This window comes from Pseudophryne corroboree, chromosome 4 (genome assembly GCF_028390025.1).
Source record: "Pseudophryne corroboree isolate aPseCor3 chromosome 4, aPseCor3.hap2, whole genome shotgun sequence".
In the NCBI taxonomy this organism is placed as follows: domain Eukaryota; kingdom Metazoa; phylum Chordata; class Amphibia; order Anura; family Myobatrachidae; genus Pseudophryne; species Pseudophryne corroboree.
In genome coordinates this window covers 880,082,723-880,105,512 of record NC_086447.1, presented here as the reverse complement: position 1 = coordinate 880,105,512, position 22,790 = coordinate 880,082,723, and the positions used below count along the sequence as shown (strand labels likewise).

The window sequence follows — 22,790 nt, the reverse complement described above, 5'->3', positions numbered from 1 at the left end:
AGTTGAGTCCGTTGACATTCAGTGATACAATGTTAAGAGTCATGGGGGGTTCCAGGGCGAAACTCTGCTCGAGGGAGGTCTGACCGCCCAGAGTGTAGTGCAAAGCTGCGTAGGGGGGGTATAAGTGGGACGGGAGAGATTAGGGGCAAAAAACAAGGGGAGTGGAGGCCGTGCGGCCAACCGAGTATCCGGAAAAGGTCGCAGTCTGAAGGAAACGACGTACAACACCACTATAGGGCCCCATCCGCACAGTAGGGGGACCTGGTGTTGTGGGGGTGAGGCCGGGAGGAGAACAGAGGTATACCAACTGTCCACCAACCAGAATAACAATAAAACGTGGATCATTAGCGTGGGCATGGGGGGCGGGTGGTCTGCAAGGCAAAAAAAAGGGGGGGATACCCCAGTAACTTGTAGATAGGGCCTGAGTGTACTCCAACTAGGGAGGGTCCATTCCAGTGACGGAATGATCTTAGCAAAGGGACAAACTATACCCTAATGTGTCAGATTAGATTATCACAGTATAACATACGAACATGAAAGGATATAAACGTATAGCAATTAATAGAGATAGATAATTATCATCAATAAAGACAATCAGCATCGCCGAACAGCAACATGGGGCGACCCCGGGGTTTTCATATGGTAATATCACAAAGTCAGTGAGGTAGTGAGCCGGGGAGGCAGGATGTGAGGGTGCATAAGGGGAGCCGCATGCCGCTGCGCAGGAAGAATGGGCACTAGGCACAAATGCAGTATAAACAAGAAAACAAACAACATCTCTATAACCTTAGATTAGAAAAAGATATTCTGTAAGTCCATGTAACAAAAACCTGAGAGTCTTGAGGTCGAGTAGTGTGTTCAGCGGGCGGTCGACCAATCAGCACGTGGGGGCGGTCTCGACCTCGGGTTCTCGGGGGAATCTGAGGATGGTGCAGGAGGAGAAGTCGAGAAGAGCCCCAATCGCCGCAGGACCGACAAGCCATCGTCAGGGTTCTTCACAGAATGATTCCGACCGTTGAAGGTGAACTGAAGAGCAAACGGAAATCCCCATCTATATAGGATCTGGCGGTTGCGTAGGGCCTTAGTGACGGGCAACATTTCCCTTCGCTTTTTGAGCGTGGAGGGGGCCAGATCTTGGAAAATGAGGAGGTTTGATCCCTTATATGGGATAGCAGGAGTGCCTCGGCAGGCGTTGAGCACTTTAGTTTTGATGTGAAAGAAGTGCATGCGGAGGACAATATCTCTCGGGGGCTAGTCCGGGGGGGTTTTGCACGGAGAGCTCTATGTGCTCTATCCAGCAGAAACTGATCCTCCGAGAGGTCCGGGAGTAGTTGTTGAAAGAGGCCCAGGAGATACTCCGGCAGCGCAGGTGTATCTATTGACTCTGGTACGTTGCGTATTCGCAAATTGTTTCTGCGCGAGCGATTCTCCAGGTCCTCGACTTGTTCGCGCATGAGGTCAACTTCCGACCGCAGTTCCGAGACTTCCTGAGTAACCACATCTTGATAATTGCAGATATAATCAGTCTTACGTTCTAAAGCGTCAGTACGAGAGCCCAGGGAGGATATCTCCATTTTAAGTTCCTGAATGGCCGCACGTAGTTCAACTCTGAATGTGGTCGCAATCCTCTGTACCAAGGAATCATAGGGGTTAGAGTCAACAGTGAGAGCCGAGTCAGATCTGGACGGGGAGGATCCCGTATCCTGCAGAGTCCCAGGCGAAGCCGAGTGTTGGTTCACATTTTTGCCCCTTTTAGGGCCAAAGAATGACGATGAGTCTCCAGGAGGAGCTTTACGGTTTCTGTTAGACATGACCACTATATTTCAGAGCGGCAATGTATAGATGTATAGAAAAAACTGTGAGGGGGGTGGGGTAGAGCCCAATGCCTTGCAGAGAGAGAAAGGTGTTTCACATGGACATCACGGAGGGGCTACACAGGGTGAATTTAAGACCCGGCCAGCGGTGACTCCCATTCCTCGATGATCCAGGGATATTCAGAGCCGGTGATCTTACTATGTGTGTAGTTGTTGCCACCTCTAAGAATCTTGAGAGGGTGGAAATAGGGGTAGTCGGCAAGATAGAAGGTAGAAAGGGAGCTCCAGCCGTTCGGCTCAGGACCAGGGGGGGTGGAGTAGCAGGTTCAGGGGAGAGTCATGAGAACGTCAATAGAAAGCCGTGGGTGAGACAGAGTCAGAGAACCACGACACTGCAAGGGTCCTGTATGGTATGAAGAGGCAGGCAGGAGCAGGTGGAAATTTTAATGGAGTGCACACAACTTCATGCAGTGAGGTCTATCCACCACCAGAGGGAGATAGCCAATCAGGGATGATGGGTGCTGAGGATACAGCGTGGTTCCTGGTTTGTACACCCCTCTCCAGGGCCAATATTGGGAGCACACCCGCAAGGTGAGGCCCGGCCACGGTCCAGCCGGTGAACAGGGCACCTCCAGGGCCAGGTATCAGTGAAGAAGGAGTGATGGCCGCCGGAGTACAGACCACAGCAGCAGAGGGGGCCTCCTAAGACCACCAGAGCAAGTAGGAGCGTGCAGGAGGGAGGGTGCAGGTAATTCAATGAGAGGGGTGTATGGGTGTGCAGGCCGCCGGGAAGCACCGTCGCGGCCGCACTACAGCGCTGGAGCTCACCTGCTAGCGTCAGGTCCCGGCCTCCGGACGGAGGGTAGGCCCAGGACGGCAGAGGGGCTGGTCGCAATCACGGGCAGACCTCAGGGCAGTGTAGAGAGCCGCCAGAGGCAGCTAGATGAAGTCCGAGAAGCCCCTGCCGCCGCACGCACAGGTCCCGCTGGCCGCAGCAGTGGTGATGAGATAGCCGCCACGGACTTCACACACAGGGCCGCCGGTTAAGCAGGGCTCCACACCCACGACAGCCGCTCCGAGTTGGCAGGGGGGAGGCAGAGGTAGTACGCTTGTGATGTGGTGTCCCGGAGCTCCGGCCGGCCGACTTCAAAATCGAGGCCCCGGCTGGGGGTGTGTGAGTAGGCCGCGGGCGGCAGCAGCGTCCGCGATACTCTCCGGGCGTGCTACTTGCGGGGTGGTCCTCCAGGTGAAGCGGCTCTGACACACCGACTCTCCGCCCGGCGGCGCAGTTCCGTGCTGTGTGCGCGATCCGTCCCCGGAGGTCCGGGGGCAGCGCGCGCCACTGAGGTGAGTGCGGGCCTAAGCTCCAAGCCTGGAGCGAGGCCCTCTTCCCATATGGCCGCCGAGCGCCGCACAGCTCCGGCTCCCCGCCGACGGCTCTGGCCGGCCGGGTCCAGAGCACAGCCGCAGCCCCTCAGTGTCCGCCTCAGGCTGTGTTCAGCGTCCGCTCCGTCCCTCAGATGCAGTGGGTGAATCCGCTGCACCGTCACTCCGGTCCCGGAAGGCCTTCCGGGTTGATGTGTAAATTGAGGCCCCGGTCTGAGAGGTGCCTGCAGGCCGCAATCCGCGGGAGCTCCAAAAGGTGCTCCTCGATTCCGCGATTCTAGCAGGGGTACTCCAGCAGTGATAGAAGGGGCTTAGGTTCTTCTTATCTGGCAGTAGGGGCAGGAAAGAACCTTGAAATAGGCTTTTAAAATTTTTAGCAGCAGGAGCCCATGTGATGTATGTCTGCTGCCTTCTGCATCCAGGCCACGCCCCACGTTTGTTAAGTTCTACAAGTTTGATACCCTGGCCAAAGAGGATACCCAGTTTGGGCAGGTTGTGCTGCAGCAGTCTCCGCACGTTCCCGCCCGTTCTGGAAGCTTTACATACTAATGTGTCCCCAATATCCCTTATGGATGCTAGAGAAAATAGGATTTTAATACCTACCAGTAAATCCTTTTCTCGTAGTCCATAAGGGATTTTGGGCGCCTGCCTCAGTGCATTGACTTTTCTGCAGGTTGTCTCTTATTCGGTTACCTGTTCAGCTGTTGCTGTTCCCAGCCGTTGCTGGTTGTTTTATGTTCGTGGTGTGCTGGTGTATAAATCTCACCACTCATTGTTATCATGTTTCCTTCTCTCGAGTATGTCCTTTCTCCTTCGGGCACTGTTTTACCTATAACTACCTGTGGGAGGGAGCATAGAGGGGAGGAGCGAGCACACCCAGTGAAGAAATTTACAGTGCACCGGCTCCTTTGGACCCCGTCTATACCCCATCGTACTAATATGTCCCCAATATCCCTTATGGACTACAAGAAAAGGATTTACCGGTAGGTATTAAAATCCTATTTCTCATACGTCCTTTCCTCTTAGTCCGTAGAGGATGCTGGGCGCCCGTCCCAGTGCGTACTGTATCTGCAGTTATTAGTGTGGTTACACGCATGTTGTGTTACGTTTTTTGTCAGCCTGTTGCTGAAATCGTTCATGCCGTTGGCTTGTGTTCTGTTGATTGCCATGTTGTGCGGCATGCTTGAGGTGTGTGCTGGTATGAATCTCACCTTAGTTTAACAATAAATCCTTCCCTCGAAATATGTCTGTCTCCCTGGTCACAGTTCCTATAACTGGAGTCTGGAGGAGGGTCATAGAGGGAGGAGCCAGTGCACACCCCTTTTGAAAGTCTTAAAGTGCCCATGTCTCCTGCGGATCCCGTCTATACCCCGTGGTTGTATTGGTGTCCCTAGCATCCTCTACGGACTAAGAGAAAAGGATTTACCGGTAGGTATCAAAATCCTATTATTTTCTATATGTTCTGTAAAGTTCTGACTATCTATGATCAATCTCTGAGCATCCTATTATATAAAATGTAAAGGAAAAAAAGATACTCTGTAAATGTGTGATAATTGAAATTATAGTTTAACAGGGTCCATGTAGACATTGTCAGGCATTTGTGTGGAGAGCCATTGTAAGAATGTCACACTTATCTGACTGTATTATGAATTAGCAAAGGAACAAATATCACATGAATTGTGAGTAGAAGGGCAAAACATTCAGGTGGATCATAGGTGAAGACATGACATATGCTTAGCATTTTTTTTTTCATTGTTTATGTTCAAAAATGTTAAAATCCTACTATTTTGATTAAACTGACTTTATTATTTATTTAAACAGAAACTAGACATGTTGTATTTAGAAATGAGCCGGTCATTGAAGCACCCAATTATAAGGCAAATGCCCAGGAACATAAAGAAGATGAGTTTAAAATGGTAATTTCCTAATGATGTCTCCACCTACAGCTGAATATTTCCATCAGTCCTTTGATAAAATCTCCATGTGTGCACCTACATTTAGTTGTTAGATGAGGCAGTAAGTCAAGTCCACCTGAGCTGAAATGTAGTTTTTTTTTTCTGGATGTTTGTAGCATTCTTCTGCTGAGCATTGGATGGTTTATGTAATACAGTATTAATAACACAATAGATGTTATATAGTATAGACTGTATTGGAGAGAGTCTATAAAATGACTGTAACTTTCTGTATCAAACATATTTATCTCATATAAATAACATAAGTGGTCAAGGATTGCATAAATATCCCATAATAAATATACATAAATAAATATATAATATGATATGTATGAGACAGAACTGATAGTTCTAAGCACACATTCTCCCACTTCATGTGAAGATGACTGTCTCCTCTTGCTGGCAGCTGCTCTCTGGTGCACTGATTAACCACTCAGACTCACACACACAGCAGATTTGGCAGAAGAAGCTCTGCTCCTTCCCTTTTACTGAATATTGTGGCCGCAACTCTAATAAAATCGTATTATACAGTATATGCTACTCCTATTGTGTTCATGGTTTGAGCCTCTGGCAGGGGAGTTTCCTGGCAGCTAGAAGCTCCCTCTGCATTTCCCTATGTTGTCTGTATGTAAGTGGCCCCACCATCCTTATTGATCTGCTTGTGAGAATATCTTGTCCATAGGAAATCAGATGGATCACTGCATAAGCTTAATTTAGCATAGCCTGAATTTCCGCCTGCAGTACACTTCCTTAGAATGATTTGCTTATGTGCAAATTCTCCTTTGCCATTCTGTAACGCCCCTTCAGCTGAAAATGGAGTCACAACAGTTGCATATAACCATACCTCCCAACATGCCCCTCTCCAGGAGGGACAGAATGCTCTGCTCCTGGACTTCCCTCTTAATTTATGATTGCCATCACCTGTGCTGAAACACCATTCTTATCCATTAACCTGTTCAACACAGGTGCTGGCAATCATTCATTAAGAGAAAAGTCCAGAAGCAGAGCATTGTGTCCCTCCTGGAGAGGGTCATGTTGGGAGGTATGTATAGCACAAAATGTCCAGAAGACTCACTGATTTGTGTACACCTCTCCCACACTTTGACTGTTCAGTAGAACATATTGGGGCTTATTCAGATGTGGTTGGAATAGCTATCGCTGCTGCTTACAGTACATGAAAGCAGCAGCGATAGTTGTAATATTGTAATGCTACAGCAGACATCAAGCCTCCTGCTGCATTACTGATCCGAACTGCAGCCAAGGACGCAGTATCAGATCTTCCCTGGCACTGTCGGCCGCAAGTTTACCTATAGGCCAGGAAATCTCCGTCAGAGGACAGGGATCCTGTCCTTGTCCGTCCCTTGTAACAGCAAAGCGGAGGCCGTCGCCGCACCCTACCCGCCCCCAAATGGCATTGGACTGTCAATCACTGACAGTCTGATTCTGGACTGCCTCCGACGTCACAGGATCCATTCTCGCATGTGGTACTTTGCAGCACAAACAGCAACTCCAACCACACCTGGATAACCCCCATTGTGTCATTGAGCATGGGGTGTTTTGCTCCAGTGATGTTACTTGTGGGGCCATGCCCAACCTTCCTAGACTTTCCACCTTGGCCTCCCCTCCACCTCTTATGGAAGAGCAAGATTTTACAGTATGTCAGAAAGCTTTCTAGGTACATGACTTCACTTGGTGGCTATATGTTATTCAGATTTCTGCAGCTGGGCACATTGGTTTCCACAGGGAAAACATCGGGGTGTAGAGTGGATCTTGATCCAGAGGCACCAACAGGCTAAAGCTTCAGCTGTCCCAGGATGCATTGGGGCCTCCTCTATAACCCCGCCTCCAGGCACTGAGAGCTCAGGTTCGAGTTGGTGCCTGCAGCAGCAGCCACCTAACAGGAGGGCTGCACTGGGCAGCCCTGAAAAAGCTTTCCAAGAAGATTTCTATCTCTGGCAGCGCTGTATGTGAGTGTGACACTATAGTGCTGCAGCTCCATCACCTCCCAAGTGGCGATGCATACTCCCACATCTCAGTTCCCGGGTACTTGTGGCGGAGAAGTCACGGCTTAGGCACAGAGTCGCAGACCACTCTCCTGGTTCGCGTGGCTGCTTTGGGGAGGAGGTAAGAGGGTCCCCCAGCCGGGACACGCTATTAAATCACATTCCGACCGCTACCTAGGGAGACGGGTCGCGGCGCTGGCGTGGACACTGTCGCTGGTTCAGGGACCCCACTAGACCCCAGAGCGTAAGAGTACAGATCGGGTGTACTAACACCCCATTTAATAAGACTCGCTAGTACCTGGGGTGGAAGACCAACATAGGGGAAGTAGCGCTGACCTGTAGCCCGTCCCCTGGCCCAGGGCGCCATCTCATAGCAGATTTCCCGCCCTGGAGCTGCCTCACACTCTCCCTCTCTCCCTGACTAAAACTCTGAGCGCCATCTTCTGAGCATAGCTGCTGCTGGTCTCCAGCTTTCACTCTGTGTTTTCCAGATATAACTGTCACTATATTCTGTACCCTGGGATAGGTACATCTGGGTCTTCTAATATAGTATTACACAGTATTTATCACATACGTATATTCTACTCTATTACAGTCACATTATACCGGATTAATTTGCAGGTATTGTTTATTTCTTTGACGTCCTAAGTGGATGCTGGGGACTCCGTCAGGACCATGGGGAATAGCGGCTCCGCAGGAGACAGGGCACAAAAGTAAAAGCTTTAGGATCAGGTGGTGTGCACTGGCTCCTCCCCCTATGACCCTCCTCCAAGCCTCAGTTAGATCCTGTTAGTTAGATCTTTGTGCCCGGCCGAGAAGGGTGCAATCTAGGTGGCTCTCCTAAAGAGCTGCTTAGAGTAAAAGTTTTGTTAGGTTTTTTATTTTCAGTGAGTCCTCCTGGCAACAGGCTCACTGCATCGAGGGACTTAGGGGAGAAGGAGTGAACTCACCTGCGTGCAGGATGGATTGGCTTCTTAGGCTACTGGACACTAGCTCCAGAGGGACGATCACAGGTACAGCCTGGATGGGTCACCGGAGCCGCGCCGCCGACCCCCTTGCAGATGCTGAAGAGAGAAGAGGTCCAGAAATCGGCGGCTGAAGACTTCCCAGTCTTCTTAAGGTAGCGCACAGCACTGCAGCTGTGCGCCATTGCTCTCAGCACACTTCACACCAACGGTCACTGAGGGTGCAGGGCGCTTGGGGGGGCGCCCTGGGCAGCAATGAAAGTACCTATTCTGGCTAAAAATACATCACATATAGCCCCTGGGGCTATATGGATGTATTTAACCCCTGCCAGGTTGTCAGAAAAACGGGAGAAGAAGCCCGCCGAAAAGGGGGCGGGGCCTATTCTCCTCAGCACACAGCGCCATTTTCCCTCACAGAACTGCTGGTGGGAAGGCTCCCAGGCTCTCCCCTGCACTGCACTACAGAAACAGGGTTAAAACAGAGAGGGGGGGCATTTTTGTGGCGATATTATTACATATTAAGATGCTATAAGGGAAAACACTTATATAAGGTTGTCCCTGTAAAATTATAGCGTTTTGGTGTGTGCTGGCAAACTCTCCCTCTGTCTCCCCAAAGGGCTAGTGGGGTCCTGTCCTCTATCAGAGCATTCCCTGTGTGTGTGCTGTGTGTCGGTACGTGTGTGTCGACATGTATGAGGACGATGTTGGTGAGGAGACGGTGCAATTGCCTGTAATGGTGATGTCACTCTCTAGGGAGTCGACACCGGAATGGATGGCTTATTTAGGGAATTACGTGATAATGTCAACAAGCTGCAAGGTCGGTTGACGACATGAGACGGCCGGCAAACCAATTAGTACCTGTCCAGGCGTCTCAAACACCGTCAGGTGCTTTAAAACGCCCATTACCTCAGTCGGTCGACAAAGACACGGACACTGACTCCAGTGTCGACGGTGAAGAAACAAACGTATTTTCCATTAGGGCCACACGTTACATGTTAAGGGCAATGAAGGAGGTGTTACATATTTCTGATACTACAAGTACCACAAAAAAGGGTATTATGTGGGGTGTGAAAAAACTGCCTGTAGTTTTTCCTGAATCAGATAAATTAATTGAAGTGTGTGATGATGCGTGGGTTTCCCCCGATAGAAAATTAAAGGCGCTCACACGCTTATCAAAACAAGTGGCGTTACCGTCTCCAGATACGGCCGCCCTCAAGGAGCCAGCTAATAGGAGGCTGGAAAATATCCTAAAAAGTATATACACACATACTGGTGTTATACTGCGACCAGCGATCGCCTCAGCCTGGATGTGCAGCGCTGGGGTGGCTTGGTCGGATTCCCTGACTGAAAATATTGATACCCTTGACAGGGACAGTATTTTATTGACTATAGAGCATTTCTATATATACGAGATGCACAGAGGGATATTTGCACTCTGGCATCATGAGTAAGTGCGATGTCCATGTCTGCCAGAAGATGTTTATGGACACGACAGTGGTCAGGTGATGCAGATTCCAAACGGCACATGGAAGTATTGCCGTATAAAGGGGAGGAGTTATTTGGGGTCGGTCCATCGGACCTGGTGGCCACGGCAACAGCTGGAAAATCCACCTTTTTACCCCAAGTCACATCTCAGCAGAAAAAGACACCGTCTTTCAGCCTCAGTCCTTTCGTCCCCATAAGGGCAAGCGGGCAAAAGGCCAGTCATATCTGCCCAGGGGTAGAGGAACGGAAGAAGACTGCAGCAGGCAGCCCCTTCCCAGGAACAGAAGCCCTCCACCGCTTCTGCCAAGTCCTCAGCATGACGCTGGGGCCGTACAAGCGGACTCAGGTGCGGTGGGGGGGGTCGTCTCAAGAGTTTCAGCGCGCAGTGGGCTCACTCGCAAGTGGACCCCTGGATCCTACAAGTAGTATCCCAGGGGTACAGATTGGAAATTCGAGACGTCTCCCCCTCGCAGGTTCCTGAAATCTGCTTTACCAACGTCTCCCTCCGACAGGGAGGCATTATTGGAAACAATTCACAAGCTGTATTCCCAGCAGGTGATAATCAAAGTACCCCTCCTACAACAAGGAAAAGGGTATTATTCCACACTATTTGTGGTACTGAAGCCAGACGGCTCGGTGAGATCTATTCTAAATCTGAAATCTTTGAACACTTACATACAAAGGTTCAAATCAAGATGGAGTCACTCAGAGCAGTGATAGCGAACCAGGAAGAAGGGGACTATATGGTGTCCCTGGACATCAAGGATGCTTACCTCCATGTCCCAAATTGCCCTTCTCACCAAGGGTACCTCAGGTTCGTGGTACAGAACTGTCACTATCAGTTTCAGACGCTGCCGTTTGGATTGTCCACGGCACCCCGGGTCTTTACCAAGGTAATGGCCGAAATGATGATTCTTCTTCAAAGAAAAGGCGTCTTAATTATCCCTTACTTGGACGATCTCCTGATAAGGACAAGGTCCAGAGAACAGTTGGAGGTCGGAGTAGCACTATCTCAAGTAGTTCTACGACAGCACGGGTGGATTCTAAATATTCCAAAATCGCAGCTGATTCCGACGACACGTCTGCTGTTACTAGGGATGATTCTGGACACAGTCCAGAAAAAGGTGTTTCTCCCGGAGGAGAAAGCCTGGGAGTTATCCGAGCTAGTTAGGAACCTCCTAGAACCAGGCCAAGTGTCAGTGCATCAATGCACAAGAGTCCTGGGAAAAATGGTGGTTTCTTACGAAGCGATTCCATTCGGCAGATTTCACGAAAGAATTTTTCAGTGGGATCTGCTGGACGAATGGTCCGGATCGCATCTTCAGATGCATCAGCGGATAATCCTGTCTCCAAGGACAAGGGTGTCTCTTCTGTGGTGGCTGCAGAGTGCTCATCTACTAGAGGGCAGCAGTTTCGGCATTCAGGACTGGGTCCTGGTGACCACGGATGCCAGCCTGAGAGGCTGGGGAGCAGTCACACAGGGAAGAAATTTCCAAGGAGTGTGGTCAAGTCTGGAGACTTCTCTCCACATAAATATACTGGAGCTAAGGGCAATTTACAATGCTCTGAGCCTAGGAAGACCTCTGCTTCAAAGTCAACCGGTGCTGATCCAGTCGGACAACATCACGGCAGTCGCCCACGTAAACAGACAGGGCGGCACAAGAAGCAGGAGGGCAATGGCAGCAAGGATTCTTCGCTGGGCGAAAAATCATGTGATAACACTGTTAGCGGTGTTCATTCCGGGAGTGGACAACTGGGAAGCAGACTTCCTCAGCAGGCACGACCTCCACCCGGGAGAGTGGAGACTTCATCTGGAAGTCTTCCACATGATTGTGAACCGTTGGGAAAGACCAAAGGTGGACATGATGGCGTCCCGTCTGAACAAAAAACTGGACAGGTATTGCGCCAGGTCAAGAGACCCTCAGGCAATAGCTGGGATGCTCTGGTAACACCGTGGGTGTACCAGTCGGTGTATGTGTTCCCTCCTCTGCCTCTCATACCCAAGGTACTGAGAATTATAAGAAGGAGAGGAGTAAGAACTATACTCGTGGCTCCGGATTGGCCAAGAAGGACTTGGTACCCGGAACTTCAAGAGATACTAAGAAGGGACTTGCTTCAGCAAGGATCATGTCTGTTCCAAGACTTACCGCGGCTGCGTTTGACGGCATGGCGGTTGAACGCCGGATCCTAAGGGAAAAAGGCATTCCGGAAGAGGTCATCCCTACCCTGGTCAGAGCCAGGAAGGAGGTGACCACACAACATTATCACCGCATTTGGCGAAAATATGTTGCATGGTGTGAGGCCAGGAAGGCCCCCACGGAGGAATTTCAACTCGGTCGATTCCTACATTTCCTGCAAACAGGAGTGTCTATGTGCCTCAAATTGGGGTCCATTAAGGTTCAAATTTCGGCCCTGTCGAATTTCTTCCAGAAAGAATTGGCTTCAGTTCCTGAAGTCCAGAAGTTTGTCAAGGGAGTACTGCATATACAACCTCCTTTTGTGCCTCCAGTGGCACTGTGGGATCTCAACGTAGTTCTGGGATTCCTCAAATCACATTGGTTTAAACCGCTCAAATCTGTGGATTTGAAATATCTCACATGGAAAGTGACCATGCTGTTGGCCCTGGCCTCGGCCAGGCGAGTGTCAGAATTGGCGGCTTTGTCTCACAAAAGCCCATATCTGATTGTCCATTCGGACAGGGCAGAGCTGCGGACTCGTCCCCAGTTTCTCCCTAAGGTGGTGTCAACGTTTCACCTGAACCAGCTTATTGTGGTACCTGCGGATACTAGGGACTTGGAGGACTCCAAGTTGCTAGATGTTGTCAGGGCCCTGAAAATATAGGTTTCCAGGACGGCTGGAGTCAGGAAAACTGACTTGCTGTTATCCTGTATGCACCCAACAAACTGGGTGCTCTTGCTTCTAAGCAGACGATTGCTAGTTGGATGTGTAGTACAATTCAGCTTGCACATTCTGTGGCAGGCCTGCCACAGCCAAAATATGTAAATGCCCATTCCACAAGGAAGGTGGGCTCATCTTGGGCGGCTGCCCGAGGGGTCTCGGCTTTACAACTTTGCCGAGCTGCTACTTGGTCAGGAGCACACCCTGGCTGAGGAGGACCTGGAGTTCTCTCACTCGGTGCTGCAGAGTCATCCGCACTCTCCCGCCCGTTTGGGAGCTTTGGTATAATCCCCATGGTCCTGACGGAGTCCCCAGCATCCACTTAGGACGTCAGAGAAAATAAGAATTTACTTACCGATAATTCTATTTCTCGTAGTCCGTAGTGGATGCTGGGCGCCCATCCCAAGTGCGGATTGTCTGCAATACTTGTACATAGTTATTGTTACAAAAATCGGGTTATTATTGTTGTGAGCCATCTTTTCAGAGGCTCCGCTGTTATCATGCTGTTAACTGGGTTCAGATCACAGGTTGTACAGTGTGATTGGTGTGGCTGGTATGAGTCTTACCCGGGATTCAAAATCCTTCCTTATTGTGTACGCTCGTCCGGGCACAGTATCCTAACTGAGGCTTGGAGGAGGGTCATAGGGGGAGGAGCCAGTGCACACCACCTGATCCTAAAGCTTTTACTTTTGTGCCCTGTCTCCTGCGGAGCCGCTATTCCCCATGGTCCTGACGGAGTCCCCAGCATCCACTACGGACTACGAGAAATAGAATTATCGGTAAGTAAATTCTTATTTTGTCTGGCTTTATCGTACTACTTAGCCCTGTTGTTACATTTATATCAATATGTCTAACAGAAAGGGCAGTAAATCAGTGGAAGCTCCTGCATCATGCAGAGTAGGCTCCAAGGATTTACCAGAGTGGGAAGTGTTATATGATGGTCTGTGTACTGCATGTCATACACCTCCCAGTCAGTCCGCAGCTCCTGCATCTACACAGAAGCCACCCTGGGCTGCGTTCACCAACCTACTGTGTACTCTGGTGGAACGCCTAACGCCCCCTATGGGACCACCGGTGCAACTGCCACCAAATATTGTCCCTATGGTTAATCCGCCCAAGGCGGAAAATTTGTCCAACCAACTGCAGCAATTAAATCAGTCTCTGGTTATACAGAAACCTGCCCCAGGTCACTCCCCATGTCCCTGGGCCCTCTAAGCAGGCTGCTTCCTCCTCACAATCCACAAACCTCTCTGATGTCTCATCTGAAGAGGAGGGGGAGCATATGGTCTTGTCAGACACTGAATCCTGTGTTACTGACGATGAATCTCCCTTGCAAATTGATATCCCTGCCTCAGTGGTTGCTCTTAAGCATATCCTACAAATCACTGATGATGAGGATTCCACTACTGTGGCAAAGAAAACTGATAAGTTTAAACAGCAGAAGGTGGTCAAAACTGTATTGCCCCATTCTGACCATCTAGTGGACATCAGGCGGGAACTCTGGTCTAATCCAGAGAAGGAATTCGCTTTGCCTAAGCTGGCCTTAGCTCTTTATTCTCTCCATTCAGAGTTGTGTAACAAGTGTGAGACTCCACCACCGGTGGATTCTCATGTCACCCGCCTCGTGGTGTCATCCACTAAGCCTGTCACCACTGTTACCTCACTGAAGGAACCGACAGATAAGCGTGTTGAGGGATGCCTGAAATCTATATACTCCCTCACAGGGGCTATTCATAGACCCACTTTAGCTTCCTCTTGGTCTGCAAAAGGTGTTGAGGCGTGGGTTCAGGCTTTAGAGGAAGAGCTGCCCGAGGATATCTCTGACAATGCCAGACAATACCTGTCTCACATTACATCCGCCGCCTATTACATTCAGGAAACGTCCTCTGAGGCAGGAGTATTGGCAGCCAAGACGTCGACCACGTCTGTCCTGGCTCGCCGTATTCTGTGGTTGAGGTCATGGAAGGTGGACCTAGACTCCAAAAAGACCTTGGAGATACTCCCCTTTACTGGGGACATTTTGTTTGGGGAAGACCTAAATAACATTGTGTCTGAATTGGCAGCTGCTAAGACTGCTTTCCTCCCAAATACTACTCCTTCTGCACAGAAGGCAAAAGGTACCACCTTTTGTTCCTTTCGGCCACAAGGGAAAGCAAAAGGTCAGGCATACCCGAGACAATCTCGTGCTCCCAAAACCACTAAGCCCTAGGCGAAACAATCCTGGGAAGCCCGTCAGCCTGCTACTAAACATGACAAGCCTGCTGCATGACAAGACAGGCCTCCCCCTGGGGGACCCCAGGGTGGGAGGCAGACTTCTACAGTTCGCCTAGGTCTGGACCACTTCAGACGCATGGGTACTGGAAGTTGTCTCTCACGGGTACGCGGTCTCCTTCAAGAGACGTCCCCCTCGCCAGTTCTGCACCACGGTTATCCCTTCGGATCCGTTAAAGGCGCAAACGGTTGTGAATTCTCTCCTGAATACAGGAGTGGTTGTGTCGGTACCTCAGTCCCAGAGAGGCAGAGGTTACTACTCAACCCTGTTTCTGGTCCTGAAACACAATGGGTCATGCCGGCCTATACTCAACCTCAAATCTTTGAACAAGTTTGTAAGAGTGTCCAGGTTTTGTATGGAAATGCTGTGTTCAATTGTGCTGGCTATGGAGACTGGAGACTATATGGTATCCCTGCCATGTCGCATCAGCAGTTCCTGCAGTTTGCTGTTGGCAACCTTCATTACCAAGTCCAGGCTCTGCCATTTGGACTGGCTGCGGCTCCTCAGATCTTCACCAAGGTCATGGCCATGATGACCGCCCATCTTTGTCGCCAGGGAGTCAGAATCCTGCCGTACTTTGACTACCTGCTGATTCTGGTAAATTCCCATGAAGTCATCTGCGACTGACGGTAACCTTCTTGCAAGCCCATGGGTGGCTAATCAATTGGAAGAAGTCCTCGCTGGTCCCAGCTCAGAGCATGGTGCACCTGGGGGCACTCTTAGATACACACAGTCAGATACTGTTTCTGTCTCCAGACAAAGTCCTGAAGCTTCAGGACAGGATAAGATGCTTCCTTGCGATGCAAGTACTTGGCCTGATGGTGTCGGCCTTCGACATGGTAGAGTATGCTCAATTTCATTCCCACCCACTACAATGGTTAATACTTTCCAAGTGGGACGGCCTACCTCATCAGATCAGATCTCACATGATCTCTGTGACTCCGGAGTTTCGTCTGTCGCTGACCTGGTTGCTCCAGGACCAGCGATTGAGCAGGGGCCGTCCCTCCTGTATCCCCGACTGGGTCCTACTGACAACGGACGCCAGTCTGAGGGGATGGAGAGCGTTGTTGGAGGAATCACTCTTCCAGATAAACATCCTGTATCTCTTGCCCGGCCTCTGGTACAGAACAAGCCTGTTCAAGTACGGTCCAACAACGCCACCACGGTGGCATACAAAAAACCATCAAGGTGGCACTCGAAGCCACATGGCAATGATGGAAGTGTCAAAAATCCTTTGTTGGGCGGAACGCCATCTGCCAGCCATATTGGCAGTGTTCATTCTGGGTGTACTAAACTGGGAAGCAGACTTCCTCAGTCGCCAGGACGTGCACGCTGGAGAGTGGAGTCTTCATCCAGAAGTCTTTCAACTTCTAGTGGACAGGTGGGGTCTACCGGACGTAAACCTCATGGCATCTCAACACAATTTCAAGGTTTCCGGTCTTCGGATCTCGGGCCAGGCAGCATTCGTGGACGCACCAGGGTCCTGCGGAAGTTCCAACAAGAAGGAGGATTACTGCTTCTAGTCGCTCCAGCGTGGCCCAGACGGCATTGGTTCTCAGACCTACAGGGTCTGTTGATGGGACATCCCCTTCTACTTGCTGAACGACCAGACCTCCTCATACAGGGCCCTTGTCTCTACCCAGACCTGGCCAGACTGGCTTTGATGGCGTGGCTCTTGAAGCATCACTCCGGAGGGCCAAAGGATTTACTGAGGCGGTTATTCAAACTAAGTTAAAAGCATGCAAACCGTCCTCTGCCTGGATTTATTATAGGGTTTAGCATTCTTACTTCACCTGAATTCTGGCTTTTCTACAAAGAGGCCTGGACTTAGGTCTTTATCTGGCCTCCCTCAAGGTTCACATATCTGCCTTGTCGGTATGGTTTCAGAGAAAGATTGCGTCTATACCTGACTCACTCAGGGTGTTTTGCGTATTCAGCCTCCCTATGTCCCTCCTGTGGCTCCAAGGGATCTGTCTGTGGTACTGCATGCCCTGCAAGAGTCTATATTTGAACCTCTTGAGTCGGTGGACCTTAAATGTCTCACGGCCAAGGTCCCATTCTTGCTGGCTATTGCCTTTGCTAGGAGGGTTTCGCACTTAGGCGCATGGGGGGTCATTCCGAGTTGTTCGCTCGTTATTTTTTTCTCGCAACGGAGCGATTAGTCGCTAATGCGCATGCGCAATGTCCGCAGTACGACTGCGCCAAGTAAATTTGCTATGCAGTTAGGAATTTTACTCACGGCATTACGAGGTTTTTTCTTCGTTCTGGTGATCGTAATGTGATTGACAGGAAGTGGGTGTTTCTGGGCGGAAACAGGCCGTTTTATGGGAGTGTGTGAAAAAACGCTACCGTTTCTGGGAAAAACGCGGGAGTGGCTGGAGAAACGGAGGAGTGTCTGGGCGAACGCTGGGTGTGTTTGTGACGTCAAACCAGGAACGACAAGCACTGAACTGATCGCACTGGAAGAGTAAGTCTCGAGCTACTCAGAAACTGCACAGAGAAGTCTTTTCGCAATATTGCGAATCTTTCGTTCGCAATTTTGATAAGCTAAGATTCACTCCCAGTAGGTGGCGGCTTAGCGTGTGCAAAGCTGCTAAAAGCAGCTTGCGAGCGAACAACTCGGAATGAGGGCCATTGTCCTGTCGTCCACTCTTTCTGATATTTCACCATTACCGGGCGGTTTTACGAACTCGATCAGGTTATTTGCCTAAGGTGGTGTCATCATTTCACCTTAACCAAGAGATTGCGGTCCCGGCCTTTATCTCTTCGGATTTGTCTCCCAAAGAACGTTCTTTGTATGTGGTAAGGGCTCTCCATATCTATGTGGAGAGGACTGCCTCTATCAGGAGGTCAGATACCCTTTTTGTACTGTTTGGTTTTCACAAACGTGGCTGGACTGCGAATAAGAAAACCTTGGCCAGATGGATTAGAATGGTGATTGCGCAAGCTTATGCACAGGCTGGTTTCCCAGCTCCTACTGTTATTAAAGCCCATTCTACTTGGTCTGGTGGACCTTCTCTGGCGGCCCACCATGGCGCGTCCCCGGAACAATTGTGCAAGGCGGCTACATGGTCCTCTGTGAACACGTTTCTTAGGTTCTATGCCTTTGATACCTTCGCCTCTCAGGATGCTTCCTTTGGACGCCGGATTCTCATATCCGCTAAGGCGCGTCCCCTCCCTTGAGGATCTGCTTTAGGACATCTCCGATGTTTTCCCTGTGGAAATTAATGTACCCTGCTGCAGAAAAGAAGTGTTATGGTAAACTTACCATGGTTATCACTCTTTCTGCGAGGTACACTGGGTTCCACAGGGCGCCCACCCTGTAGCTTCTTTGGTTTGTATGGCATTAGCTTCTGGTACCTTCTCCTGTCGTGAGAATGTGGTTCTATGTGACTAACATGTGCCTTCTCTCTTGCCTGCTACTGCATTGGACTGGTTAACGAAACTGAGCTCTCAGTGCCTGGAGGCGGGGTTATAGAGGAGGCCTCAAGGCATCCTGGGACAGCTAAAGCTTTAGCCTGTTGGTGCCTCTGGATCAAGATCCACTCCACACCCCGATATTTTCCCTGCGGAACGCAATGTACCTCGCAGAAAGAGTGTTAACCATGGTAAGTCTACCATAACACTACTTATCCTGACAGACAGCATATAGATCAGGGCTGGCCAAACCAGTCCTCGAGATCTACCAACAGTTCACATTTTCCAGACCACCTAGCTGGTGCACAGGTGTAGTCATTGCTAATTAAGATGTGCTGCATTCATTCCTAACTGACAATTCTACAGATCTCCAGGAGGCCTGGAAAACATGAACTGTTGGTAGATCTCGAGGACCGGTTTGGCCAGCCCTGATATAGATAGTCTTATGTTCCATTTCCTATGTGTTGTGGCGGTATAGTTTCATGTAAATCACTTTTTAACCGAATTTGTCACTCTTTTGTTGCGTTTGTTATATATTTAGTTTGTAGATTTGTCTATTGCATACAGGTCTTCTCTCCCGGAACTGTTTGAAGGAGGAGTCTACTGGCTCCATGAAAGGTGGGATGCTCTCCCACTCCCTGCACTCACCCCCCGGTCGCCCCATGAAGTGGGCGGGACTGGGGCAGTGAGTATGCAGTTTGTTATAAATTGAGTCATTGCACCCACTCCACCAGTGATGCATAGCCAGGAATCCTGGAAGAATGTTGGACGAGGCAAGCCATACAGACACAATTTGTAGTGCCCCGTCCAACTAGGTGTCCTCTCTGAGGAACTCCCAATGATCCATTGCTTACTCTTAATCTTTAATCAGTTATTGTTATCTTTTATTATATGGCAGCACCATCAGTTTTCTGCAGCGCCTTACATAATGCATGGAACATACAGCAAAAGTACATAGGACATGTATGATTAGACAGTACAGTTACAGACACGTTACCAACTTTACAAGTATACATACTGTGACTTCAATCCACAGATTACATAATTACTGTACCTGGAAACCAAAGACGGAGAGATGGCCTTGCTCACAAGAGTTTACATACAAGAACATGTTCTAACAATATAATTTTTTTTTTCCTTAATTGTATTTATCTCTGTTTTTCTAGGAATGCAAGGCGATATATTCATATTTTAGCAAGAAGCTTTTGGGCAGTCTAAAGCAATGCACCTGTCTGTCACTTGAGCTTCTGAAAAGAAAACTGTTTATTTCAAGGTACAATCAGCTAATACATCAGATTGCCATCAAATGATTTGCAATTACATTACAGGCTTCATAGGGCTGAGAAGTGTTTATCTATGTTTCTCTTACGTCTTAGAGGATACTGGGGTTCCATTTTGTACCATGCGGTATAGACGGGTCCACTAGAAGCCATGGGCACGTTAAGAGTTTAATAGTGTGGGCTGGCTCCTCCCTCTATGCCCCTCCTACCAGACTCAGTTTAGAAAATGTGCCCGGAGGAGCCGGTCACAGCTCCTCCGGTCGCCGGTCGCTCCTGAGGAGTTTTCTTAGTTTTTGTTTTTATTTTACAGGAGTCTGTTTGGCACCAGTCTGCCTGCTTCGTGGGACTTAGGGGGGAGAACGGCCCAACTTCCTAAAGAGTTAATGATCCCGTTGCTCTGCTGACATGACACTGAGCTCCCGAGCGAGTCATTCGCAAGCCCCACCACGGCGAGCGTACCCTCCCGCATCACGCCGCCACCCCTAACAGAGCCATAAGATTTGAAGAGTGGTGAGTAGAGTGCCGGAGTCCCGGTTAGCGGGTCGCCGGCGGGTATGGCGGCATAAGGGTGGGAGTGCAGCTCTGCATGCAGGCTGCTCTCCAGGAGGCTCAGACAGCATATGTATGTGGACGCTGCTGAGTGGCGCGCTGAACCACCTCTGAATCCTACACTGGAATACAAGGTCTAACAGGGGTTCTAACCCGCTGTCAGACATAAATCATCTCAAAAAAGGTGTGGGAAGCCGCGCGCCATTATGGGGGGCGGGGCTTCACTCAGAGCGAACCCAGCGGCTCACCAGCGCCATTTTCTCCCTGCAAATCTCTACTACAGGACACTGACAGGGAAGCGCTGCCCCTCCAGACAACTCCAGCATACAGCATGCGGTATCAGGGGGTTACAGAGGGGGAGGGGGGGGAGCAAGTAAATAGTACTGACTACCCTATTACAGGTAGTTAGTCTGCGCCTGGCTTTCAGGCCCGGCGCTACCTGCTTTTCAAAAAGATGCAAAGCAGGTAGGCGCCGGGTAGGAGAGGCGCTCTGCCTGCTTTGCATCCCTGTGCTGCGCCTGGGACTCTGCTGCTGCTGCCGGTTGCTGTGCCTGTCACACTGACAAGCAGCGGCGCCAGCAGCATGATGAAGCCTCCTCCTTCCCCTGACAGCGTTATGTCATAGTCCACAGCCCAGCCTGAAAAGGGGCGGGGCTACACGCGCGGAGGGGCGGAGCTACATGGGACCAGGCTGCAGAGGAGGACAAACAGAAAGTGCTGCAGATCCTGCCTGCCAGATGGTAAGTTGGGGGAGAGTGATTGATAAAGTGTGTGTGTGTGAGGGGGTGGGGTGCGCGTGTGTGTGTGGGTGGGTGTGTATGGGGGGAGGGTGTGTGTGTGGGGTGGGGGTGTGTGTGGGGGGGGGTGACGGGGACCCTTATCCAAGCGCTCAGATGTAAACTGCAGCTGTGTTTAAGGAACGCTGATCAGCCAATCAGCACCACACCACATGCACAAAACGAAAAAACCTCTACAGCGCTGTTCTTAAGGCCCATACACACTTGCCGATAAAATGAGCAACGTCGCTCATTTTCCCCCTCCCTGAGCGATGTCGCTCATTGTATCAGCAAGTGTGTATGCCACCAGCGACGACCAATGCACGGTCTCACAGGTCGGCAACGATCGTCGCTGTCGCCAGTGCATACATGCAGGATCTGGACTGTCGTCCACGACCTGCATGCAGGGCTGGCGGAGGCGTGACGTCACTGAGCGATATGAGCTGTCATATCGCTCAGTGTGTACAGTCGGCCGCCGGCCGGCCCGCGAGGGAATCATTAGATGAGCGCACACTATTATATTCTCCCTCTATGGGTGTCGTGGACACCCACGGAGGGAGTATATGTCGGGATTGTGGCGGTCGGGATTCCGGCGTCGGTATTTCGACCGCCGGGATCCCGTCCAGCGGGATGTTGACCGCATCCCCTATTATTATATGGTAGCACTAACCACATATATTATTGCATTGTAGTATATGGGCGCTGGGGTGTGAGCTGGCATATTCCCTCTGTGTTTCTCTCTGCAGGCTTCCCTGTGGGTCTGTCCCCTTGATTTGGCCGGTGTGTGAGTGGGTGTGTCGGTACTATGTGTCGACATGTCTGCGACTGATTGTTCCTCCCCGGAAGAAGTTACTGGGGGCGCAGAAAAGGATTTGGGGATGACTCTGTCGGCACAGCCGACTGCTGATTGGGTGAATATGTTGAGTACACTGAATGCAAATGTGGCTTTATTGTCTAAGAGGCTGGATAAATCTGATTCTCAGACACAAACATGGAGGAAATCCATGGAGGACACTTTGGCTCAGGTACAGACCCCCTCGGGGTCACAAAAACGCTAATTTACCCAGATGGTAGATACAGATACCGACACGGACTCTGATTCCGATGTCGATTTCAATGAGACTACTTTACACCCAAGGGTAGTTAGGAGTATTCAGTACATGATTGTGGCTATTAAGGATGTTTTACATATCTCTGAGGAACCTGCTGTTCCAGACACAAGGGTTTGCATATTTAAGGGGAAATAGCCTGAGGTGAAATTTCCCCCCTCTCATGAAATGAATGCTCTTTGCGAAAAGGCTTGGGAGTCGCCGGACAAAAGGTGGCAGATTCCCAAGAGAATTTTTATGGCATATCCTTTCCCCTCCGATGACAGGGAGAAATGGGAGTTGTCTCCCAATGTCGACAAGGCTCTGTCCCGATTGTCCAAGAAGGTGGCGCTTCCGTTTCCTGACACGGCTGCTCTTAGGGATCCAGCGGATCGCAAGCTGTAGACGTCATTGAAGGACATTTTCGTCAATACTGGTGCATTGCTCAGACCTGCTGTGGCGTCGGTATGGGTAAGTAGTGCTATTGCTAAGTGGGCTGATAATTTGGCTTCTGATATGGATACCCTTGATAAGGATAACTTTCTTTTGACTCTTGGTTATATCAAGGATGCTGCAGATTACCTAAAGGATGCGGCGAGGTATGTTGGCCTCTTGGGATCAAGAGCCAATGCCATGGCGGTCTCGGCCAGGAGGGCGCTGTGGATTCATCAATGTAATGCTGATGCCGTCTCCAAGAAAAATATGGAAGCTCTCCCCTTTAAAGGTAGTGTCTTGTTTGGTGACGGCCTTGCTGACCTGGTGTCTACCGCTACTGCGGGTAAGTCATCTTTTCTTCCTTATGTTCCCACACAACAGAAAAAGGTGCCCCATCAGCAGATGCAGTCCTTTCGGCCTAATAAATACAAAAGAGGAAAGGGCTCGTCCTCCCTCGCTTCAAAGGGTAG

At 50.2% G+C, this 22,790-nt stretch overlaps 1 protein-coding gene across 1 annotated transcript in view; it reads left to right on the top strand.

Annotated features, from left to right (window-relative positions):
* DNAH8 (dynein axonemal heavy chain 8) overlaps positions 1 to 22,790 on the top strand; it is a 1,853,457-nt gene that overhangs the window by 674,981 nt on the left and 1,155,686 nt on the right. The window contains exons 23-24 of the mRNA XM_063918852.1: positions 5,022 to 5,116; positions 19,359 to 19,465. Of these exons, the coding sequence (XP_063774922.1) occupies positions 5,022 to 5,116; positions 19,359 to 19,465 (202 nt within the window). The remainder of the gene's footprint in view (positions 1 to 5,021; positions 5,117 to 19,358; positions 19,466 to 22,790) is intronic.